Consider the following 9,727-nt stretch of genomic DNA (forward strand, 5'->3'; position numbering starts at 1 on the left):
GCCCAGGCGGGTCTCGAACCCACGGGCTCAGGCAATCCACTCTCCTCGGCCTCCCAAAGCGTGGGATGACAGGCTGAGCCACCGAGCCCGGCCTGCACTATGAATATTTACAACGGGGCAACAGTGTAAACCAAAGCTGTCCCAGGTAGCCAGACCACAGGGTCATGTCTCCCCTGCCTGTGACCTTACTCCACCCTGACGGATGTCCAGAGTGTCCCCAGCCCTGCCCCTCATCTCCCATCCACCAACTCTTTATTCATCTCTTTTAGATGTGGGGTCTCGCTATGTTGCCCAGGCTGGACTCGAACCCCTGGACTCAAGCCATCCTCCCACCACTGTGCCTGGCTTCATCCACTTGACCTCTACACAGGCGGGCTCAGTGCTGAGGAAGGAGCTTATTGGATGTGAACTCAGGGCGAAGAAACCCCACGTTTTTGCCAAATTTGGGGTGCTTGGCTGAGGATGCCTGGGAGGGACGCAGCTGCGAGGCACGGGCTCAGTCGCCCTGGTGGGAGCCGCTGTCCCTGGGAGGTGGCTGAATGGCTCTCACACCCTCCGCACCCTTCTCCCTGGGTCCCCTGCTGCGCACCCTTCCCCAGGTGGAGGTTGGCCCTTTAGCAGCCTATGGGCGGAGTCGCCCTCGCCCAGCTGCTCTGCAGCCTGTGAGGCCCTAGGTGGAGGCAGGAAGAAGGAGCAGGAGAACCCGTGGCTCATGGGCCTGGGAGTTAGGAAGCACAGGGCTGGGGCTTGAGAAAAAGGTCACGAGCTGGTGTGAGCAAGCGGGGAACACGCCTGGTCTCTAGAGGGGAGACGGAGGTGGGGGAACGACCCCGGCGTGGGCTCCCTCCAGGAGAGGGCCAGGAATGCGAGGCCCAGCTGGGCCGAGAAGGGCCCTGGGCGCTGGGATGAAATGGGCAGGGGCCACGCGCACGCCTGCTCCACCCCGCAGCACCCAACAGCACCCACTGCGTCTCCCTGGCCCCTGGAGCACCAGGCTACGAGCTCTCTTTTTTCAACCCTCAGAGGGCAGACCTGAAGGAGACTGGGCCCGCCACCTCCTGCGTGCTCGTGCGTTTAGGGAAGCCCCGTGTGTGAAGGGTGGTCCTGTTCTTCCAGCACCCCGGGGTGGGGGCACCCTTCCGCGTGTGGTCAGATGCTCTCGAGGCCCCACTCCCTGCCCCCGCAGGAGGCCTAGGCCCGCGAGGAGAGCCGCATGCAAGGAGACTTACTGTCCAGCTCGTACTGCGTGAGGCTGGGCCGGCTCAGGTTCCTCATGGAGTACATGGCTACGGGGTGGGGGTGGGGGCCAGGGGAGACAGCAGACAGAGGCAGTTAGTGCACACACATCCCCGCCCTCTCCCAACCAGAGAAACCCCACCGGGGGTCCGATGGGAGAGGCGGGGCAGAGCAGGCAGGGAGAGCATTTCCAGTTCCCCATGCGGAGCTTGGGGTTGGGGTGAGAGTGCGGGCGGGAGGGGGCGGAGGCAGCGGCTCCCAGGTCAGTCGGCCCCACCCCAGGCACACTGGCTGGAGGTCAGGGAGTATCCAGAGCCCCTTGGAGCATCCCTAGGGACAGCTCGGGGGACCCTCTCGCCCCAACTTGCTTCCTGGAAACTGCCGTGAAATACTAGAGTCGTTAATTTCCTCATATGAACCAGAAACTATTTTACTACCAGGAAATATGACTGTATTATACACAGGCAATATAAAATCACAACCACAAGCACATGTCGGCAGAAAAAGAAAAGCACACCCAAACGCAAGCTGTTGGCTCAGCTACTTGCGAGGTTTCTAGTAATGCTCTTTTGCTATGAGCCCCATCATGTCCTTGTCTGCCAACCCGCTGGGAGACAAGGCACACAGGTTTGAAGGACCCATGGGAGGGATGGTCACAATGGGAGGCTCTTAAACGGCCGCCTGCTCCTGCCAGTCTGGATGTGTGTCCGCCGCCCGCCTGGGAGCCCAGTCCTCCTGGCGCCTCCCTCCCGGCCTGCCGCCGTCCCCCTGTGAGCCAGTCACAGAACCCAGTGCGTCTACACGGGTGATACATCATCTCCCAACTGGCCTTCGGTCTGTCTGAGCCCACCTTGCTTCTGGCCTCATGCCCTGCGACCCACACCCCTGCTACAGCCTCCCTGCCTCCGGGCCCCACGCCCCAACCCCGGCCGAGAATCATGATGCCAAAGCGACCTCCTCACACACAAGTCCAGCCCCGTTTGCCCCTTCCGCCCCTGGGTGTGCCCTCTCCCTGGGATTTCCACCTGGGCTCCATGCTCTCTGCCTTCCTGCCAGAGGTGGGGCGGGATTCCCAGGGCCCCAGGGCAGGGCAGCGAATTCCCTGAGGAACGTGAGGGGACCAGGATCCCTGCTCTGGTAGCCTGACCTGGTGAGGCTTTCGGTCCCTCAAGAGCAGGGTGCCCTGCCTACATGCTGGGCTCTGCCTGTCCCTTCTGCCTGGCTCGCTTGGCATCATCGTTTCGACCCTGGCTTTAGGCTGTCCTGGAATACTTCCTTCGCAGCTGTTCTGCCAACGGGCCTTCCACGCCTGGCTCCTCCTCCAGCCTGCAACTTCCAAGGGGCCGGGACCCTGTCTGTCTTGAGCATCCGTGGGCCCCCGTGTCCCGGGCAAGGAGAAGGTGCTCAGTGAGTGAATGAATGAGATGGCAGGGAGGGAGGTCCAAGGGAAGGAGGTGGGTTTCAGGTTAGAGCCACTTAGCGCCACTCCAGGAAGCTGAGAATGTGAAATGAACTGTGTACCCCCAGCCCTGCCTCCCCCGCCCCCCCTCCCTCGGGGTGTCACTCACAGGTAAGCTCCGCCCACGTGGCCCTGGGGTTGTTGATGCCTCGAAGTGTGAAGCCTCGCAGCCCTTCATAGAGCAGCTCCCGGTACCGGATCCGGAAACCCAGGAGGATGCCGTTGATCTTGTCCTCGGCTGGCGGCTGCAAGCAGGGAGCAGGAAATGGGCGGGGGCCCGGCCCCAGGCACCCCACGCCACCCTCTCTCCCCATCACGCCTCCTGTGGCCACAGAGCGGGTGCTAGCTCCACTGGAAAAGAAACCAAAGCACACTGGGCATTGCGATCGTGCGGAGCATTTCGTACGAGGTTATTTCATCCTGGCAGCATTCCCTGGGAGGCAGGGAAGGGTAGGAATCAGGCACTGCCCTCTAACAGAGCAGAAGACAGGCTCGGAGATGTTAAGGAACTTGCCCAAGATCTCACAGCTTCGCTGGGACCTGGAGCATGGCTCTGGGTGCATAGCTGTCTTCCTAGGGCCTTCCTTGTCCAGGATATCCCTTAACCCACCACCAGCTTCCCAGACCTACTGGTCCCGGCCACACCTGGCCGTGCACACCCTGGCCAGGCTTCCTGCGAGCTGGGCCTGCGGTCCCTACTCTCCATCACACACAAGGCGAGTGCACTCCCCTCTCCTTTTCTTCCTTGGAGAAGAGGCTTCGGGAGAAGGTGGAGACTACTTTTTATGATTCCTCTTTTAAAAAACCTGCTGAAACAGTTCAGTCTTTTATTAGCTCCCTGATTGCTTCCCTGGCTGCTGCGGGTACCTCCCTCTCTGCCACGTTGCCCCAGCTTCGCCCCTCGCCTGGTCACGGCATGGGTGCACAAGGTCATTTTCATCTAAGGGAATGTCCTCTTAGCTGAGCTCTGTGTCTCAGGCTGGGGAGGGGCCAGGGGCCTGCCCGGCTTTGTCTCCCAAGGGATTCCTTTCTGGGGGCTGCAGATGTCCAAAGGGGTGTGCCTGCCCCTCTGATTCTGAAAATCAGAGACAGGAGTTTGCAGCTTTGGGGCATCTAGGGTGACCTGCTGAGCCAAGGTCAAGACACCTGGGCAGCCTGGTCTCTGAGGTTTGCCTGAGATCTTCCCCGGGCTGTGACAGTGCGGACAGTGCCCACTGAAGAGCAGGCAGCTGGAAGAGGTATGGAGAAGAGGGTGTTTTCTCTCTACCTGGATAGTGGGTTCCTGCTTATGGTGACTGGTCAGGTCTCTATTAAGAATCCCTTCGGGGTTGGGTGTGGTGGCCCAAGCCTGTAATCCCAGCACTTTGGGAGGCTGAGGCAAGAGGATTGCCTGAGCCCAGGAGTTCAAAACCAGCCTGGACAACTTGACGAGGCCTTGTCTCTACAGTATATCAAAAAATTAGCTGGGTGTGGTGGCGTGCACTGTATTTCCGGCTACTTGCAAGGCTGAGGCAGAAGGATCACTGGAGTCCAGCAGGTCGATGCTGGGGTGGCTGGGAGTGTGTGCCACTGCACTCCAGCCTGGGTGACAGAGTAAGACTCTGACTCAAAAAAAAAAAAAGAAAGAATTTCTTCACTGACCGGTAGGTCTGGGTTTCATGGAGGCTCTGGGGCCCTGAGAGCCTCAAGCCCTTTTCTGTCCAAGGATTCAGCTGCCCTAAGGCTAACAAGCCTGGCAGTGTGACTTGGGACCTCGTGTCCGCTCCCTGCGTCTTGGTGGTCCTCTGCAATGGGGGCGACTGCATCTGATTTGAAGATCTGGAGTGTGGATGAGGGATGTGAACGGTGGATGAGGTGTGTGTGTGAGTGTGCACGTGTGTGTCAGGAATGCTTCATGATACGCACACTCATGGATTGCGCATGCCTTCCCAGTTGCTCTGGGGGCAGAGAAACCCAGGGTTCCAGGCAGCCCTGGGGGGGACTGCTGGCTTTCCAGTCCCACGGCAGAGTTTGTCTGACTCCTCCTGGAAGCACCTGTCTGCTGGGCCGTACCTGCCATCGGATCAGCACAGAGGTGGTGGTGTGGGGTGTCACCGAGAGGATGGTGGGAGCTTCATCGGGAGCTGTGGAGAGAGGCAGACAGGTGGGCTCTGGGGTCGCAGCTTTAGGCCCCCAGGAGCCCAGGGGACCAGACTCTGCTGACATGGGACTTTGTGGCAAGTCCCCCTCTGTCACCTTCGATGCCCGCTGACCCAACTTCTGAGGAGCACAGGGCCAGTGTGGAGGGAGAGAGGGACCCTTACCCGACCTCAGTCCAAACCCAAGGGACACAGAGCCCCTCTGCTCCGCCCCACAGAGCCACCGGCCTCTCATGCTGCTCCGAGACCTCCTCCCTTCCCTTCACTGGTAGCTGGTGGGACCTCAGAGGAGGAATGCACTAGAAGACCAGGCTGGCCTGGCACTCCGAGGCCCCGGCAAAGGCCCCTCTGGCCCAGACCTCCTTGGGACTCTGCCCGAGAAGCTGCCGGGCCCGGCAGGGCCAGTGTCCTCTCGTCTTTGGCGGCCTCTCCCCCCAGAAGAGAACACCCGAGGAAGTAGCCTGTGGGCCAAGAGAAAGACCCTCTGGGGAAGGGGCACGGACCAGCCTGCAGGGTGGTCAGTGATTCCGACTCCTCGCTGAACTCGCTGTCCCCGATGTCATTGGTCGCCTTCACTCGAAATTTGTAGGACGTGAAGGGCTTGAGCCTGTTGGGGGAAATCGGGTCCAATGAACCGGGGGGTCCCCTCAAGACTTCATTCCACACCTCTACCACAGAGTCCCCCTGATCTAGCCCTGCTTGGGGAAAAGGGGCAGGGGGACCGACCCACTACACAGAAGGGGACACTGAGGCTCAGAAAAGGGCTCTAATACAAAGGCAACAAACTGGGGCTGGGCTCTGGGGGTCCTGAGAACCCAGGCCAGGCCCTCCAGACCACACCAGCCTGGGGCACCTATAGCCCCAGTTACAAGCCAGAGGTCTCCATAAAGAAATGTCCACATGTCAGAGGACCACACAGCCATGAAGACATCCACCCCAGAGACTGCCATGGCTTTCCTTTTCTTTTAACTTTAAAATTTTTTAACTTTAGCTGGGCTCGGTGGCTCAGCCTGTAATCCCGCGCCTTTGGGAGGCTGAGGTGAGTGGATTGCCTGAGCCCATGGGTTTGAGACCCGCCTGGGCAGCGAGACCTCATCTCTACAATAAATCAAAAAATTAGCCAGGTGTGGTTGCGCGCGCATGTAGTTCCAGCTCCTTGGAAGGCTGAGGCGGAAGATCGCCGGAGCCCAGCAGGTCGAGGCTGCGGTAGCCGGGAGTGGCCACTGCACTCCAGTCTGGGCGACAGAGTGAGACTCCAACTCAAAAAAAAAAAAAGAAATTTTTAACTTTAAAATTGTGGGGTACATTTCAGGGTTAGGTATACAAATATTCACCGCACAAGTACCCTTGTTGATGAGGTGTGGCTTTCTTAAATCTAACAAACTTAAGAAGAGTGGAGGTTCTCCAAGGGTTAACCAACACTTCACTTCTGTGAGCCTCACTTCTGTTTTGAATAATCTCTTTCTTTTGAATTTACTGGGAGCTGGGGAGGTGGGGAAGAAAGTATTGCCCAAAATGCCCGGTCACCTCAACCGGAACATACAAACTCCAACCCCCGAGGAGTTAAAACTGAGGCCAGAATCTCGGAGTGCAGCTCCACGCCCCTATTAAGCCGGAGTGGAAGACGCAGCCTGGCTGGAGGCATCCTTAATGAAGGATGACAGGCACTTCACTAAAAGGGTTTCTGGCTCCAGAAACAGTTCATTAGGAGGCAACCCTAGCGGGGGTTCTGGAGGGAAAGGAAGCCAGGGAGATAGGGCGAGGGCTGATTCTGGAGGGGTGAGAGCGGACGGAGGCGCCCTGGGTGGTGTGAGCTGAGAGGTGAGGAACAGCTGGAAGTGCTCTCAGCTGGGAGCACCCTGCCACCACTGCCCCACCGGGAGGGGCGGAGATGGAGATGGAGACACTGGCGCTGGCCTCACCTGTCCACCAGGAAGGCGGAGGCGTTGTGGCTCACGGAGGCGGAGTGCAAGGCCCACCGGCCGCTGGGCAGCTCGCGCGTCTGGATGGTGTAGTAGCGCACAGGGGACAGCCCGTCGCTCCCGGGCTCCCAGGACAGCAGCACGCTGCGGGCTCTCACGTCCTCCTGCTGCACCACCGGCCTGCTGGGCGGCTGCGGGCGGTCTGGGGGCAGCAGAGGGGAAGGGGCAGGTGGGCCAGCCAGCCTGGGCCTACCGGCAGTGGGGGGTTGGACTTGCTCCGGGGAGGAGGGAGGTGCTCCGGCCCCCCTCCCCATCCCATTCCCACGCACACAGGGGCCTGGCGGTTCCTCACACCCGTGTATAGCCAGCACCCGTGTCTCCTGGTCAGAGACCCATCCACAGGCTCCTAGGGCCCCCAAACCTGGGAATCTGCCCCTCAGAGAACCTCGAACCAAGGACTGACAGGAGGAGGAACAAATGCCCCCCCAGCCCCCTTGCGCCTGCCTGCAACGAGGCTGAACGCACCTGCACTACCTCCCTCCTTCTCTCCCACCCTCACCTCCCACCTCATGCTGGGCTTTTCTGTCTCAGCACTACAGGCATTTGGAAAGGGCGCTTCTTTGTGGCGGGGAGTCCTGTGCACGGTGGACTGTGTGGCAGCGTCCCTGGCCTCAACCCACTTGATGCCAGCAGCAGCCCCGCACGTGTGACAGCCAAAGTGTCTCTGGACATTGCCCAATATCCCCTCCAGGGCAAAGTTGCCCTTGGTTGAGAGCCACTGTCCTATTGGTTTTTCCTGAGAAGTTTTTCTAGTACGTTACTTCCACATCCACTAGGGTCTTGGGTCTGCTTCCAGGGACCCCAAGGCGGGGCAAGGTGCCAGCTCAGGGCAGCAGGGCAGGGGCAGCCAGGGGTCCAGCTGCAGTCCTGCTGCTCCATCCATCCGGACAAGGCCAGGGGCTTGGAGGGAGGGGAAGATGGTCACCGACCTTCCCTTGAGGACACCAGAGCAGAGCAGGGTCCTTGGGAGGGGAACTCCCAGCTCAGCTCTGCCAGTCCGCCAGATCCCTCGCTGACCTTGGCCTCAGAGATTGGATCCCACTGCCCGCTCCAGTCCAGAGATTCCCCAGCCAGCCACTAGGAGAGGCTCCGAGCACCGGTCAGCTGGGGTGCCCCCTCGCTGCCCCCTCAGGCTAGCCCAGCACCCCCGTGGCAGTCACCTCTCTTCTCCGTGGTCACCACCAAGGCCTCGGCAGCCTCTCCCCAGCCTTTGCGGGTCTGGGCTGTGATACGGAACAGGTAGACAGACTCTGGCTTGAGGCCGGTGGCTGTGTATTGGCGGGCACTGGGGGCCAGCACCTCCACCGTGGCAGTGTTGGCTGTGGTGGTGTTGAGACGGTGTGTGATCTGGTAAGCTGCGGGAAGGAAGGAGATGGCCATGCTGGCAAGCAAAGCAAGCTTCCCCAGAGCCCTGGGAAAGGTCACCCTTTCCTCGGCCACAGCAGTGTCTGCACGTGGGCCACCCTGACTGTGGCCACCCTGGCTGTGATTTGACTGTCTGATGCTCTCTCAGTCACTCTCCGGTTTTTGGCTCCCACTTGGGGAGTGTAGACTGCGGGGGGCACTAGCAGGCACTCTACACACCATGTCCATGACCCCCATCCACCCCCAAGTGGGGAAACTGAGGCTCAGAGAGGCCAGAACTCTTGCTAGGAAGTTGGCTGAGCTGGAATCCCAGGGCAGGCCTTCCTGGGCTAAAGCTCGCGCCCTTCCTGTCTTCAAGGATGTGGCAGGTCATCCAGGGTAGGCGGTGTGTGAGGTCAGGACCGAGAGCCCTGGGTCAGATGGCAGAAGCCCTCATTTTTAAGGAGAAGGAGCTCTTCTCAAGTTCACGCAGTTGCTGACTTCAACCCTGGGTGTGTGTGTGGGGGGAGCCTTGAACTTGGGATGAAGCCTTTTGGATTTACTTACAGGATCAGTAGCCGAGGTTGACCAGATGACCCATTGGCTAGGGACTGGGGGCCTTTAGGGACACAAAGCCAACCCATGGTCCTTAAGGGACCTGAACCCTGACCTTGACCTCCAGCAGATAATCTTACAGACTGAAACTTCTGGCAAGAGAAATAAGACTCAGGACCCGTTCTTGAAGAGATGTGGGCGCTCCCTGAGCCTATTCGCCCTCCAACCAGGAACTGATTTGCCCCCTTTGCACCTCACGCCCCCTCCTTCTTCTCGCAGCCAGGGCATGGGGAGGGCAAAAGCTTACCCAGAATGATGCCGTTGGGGGCAGCTGGGGGCTGCCAGATCAGCCGCACGGATGTGGTCCGCACCTCTGGGAACAGGATGCCCATGGGTGGTCCTGGCACTGGGGGGGGGTCAAAGGGGAAGAGACCGACCTGTGAGGCTGCCGCTTGGCCCCAGCCAAGGCTGACACCAGCAAGGCAGCCCAGCGGGGCAGAGGGGCCGGGGCCATTCAGCCCAGGGAAATTCTGTCAGGAGCCAGGGACAAGAAAATGAAATCATCAAGGTTTCCACCCTCAAAATAAGTGTCATTTGGTGGAACTAGAAGGTCAAGTGAGCCTTCTGCCCTCAAAATTGGTTACTGGGTGAAGGCCCGAGGCTCAGCTCTCTGGTTCAGTGTCTATGTAGATGCCCCATCAACAGGCTGCCCTGGGTCTGTGCTTTAAAAGGTCTTGCCCTGTCTTCCCTCCACCCGTGGGCAAGGGGAGGCACCCACCCCGAGTCTGCACTACCCTTCCCCCTAGACCTCACTCTGAGATCCTGGAATTCCCTGTCCAGGAAGTCCTGAGCACACTTCCAGGGTCTGCTTGGGCCTATTCCCTAGAGGTGGCTTTTCTTGCCTCAGGGGTGGTGGAGTAGTTGTTTTGGGAGTGTGGATGGAGACTGAGTGGTGTGGACCAAAAGAGAGGGTGGGAAGGGAGCAGGGTGGGGGGCTGGGGGAGGGGGCAAGT

The 9,727-nt window shown here is 59.8% G+C and overlaps 1 protein-coding gene across 1 annotated transcript in view; it reads right to left on the reverse strand.

Moving 5' to 3' along the window:
* The window catches only part of SDK2 (sidekick cell adhesion molecule 2), a 189,974-nt gene that overhangs the window by 35,741 nt on the left and 144,506 nt on the right, over window positions 1-9,727 (reverse strand). The window contains exons 31-37 of the mRNA XM_021711624.1: window positions 9,022-9,120; window positions 7,976-8,170; window positions 6,756-6,957; window positions 5,337-5,440; window positions 4,748-4,818; window positions 2,805-2,940; window positions 1,230-1,286 (exon numbers count right to left, since the gene is read on the reverse strand). Coding sequence (XP_021567299.1) covers window positions 1,230-1,286; window positions 2,805-2,940; window positions 4,748-4,818; window positions 5,337-5,440; window positions 6,756-6,957; window positions 7,976-8,170; window positions 9,022-9,120 — 864 coding nt within the window. The remainder of the gene's footprint in view (window positions 1-1,229; window positions 1,287-2,804; window positions 2,941-4,747; window positions 4,819-5,336; window positions 5,441-6,755; window positions 6,958-7,975; window positions 8,171-9,021; window positions 9,121-9,727) is intronic.

This window comes from Carlito syrichta, unplaced genomic scaffold, assembly GCF_000164805.1.
Source record: "Carlito syrichta isolate Samal-C Ts95f unplaced genomic scaffold, Tarsius_syrichta-2.0.1 Scaffold302417, whole genome shotgun sequence".
NCBI lineage: Eukaryota > Metazoa > Chordata > Mammalia > Primates > Tarsiidae > Carlito > Carlito syrichta.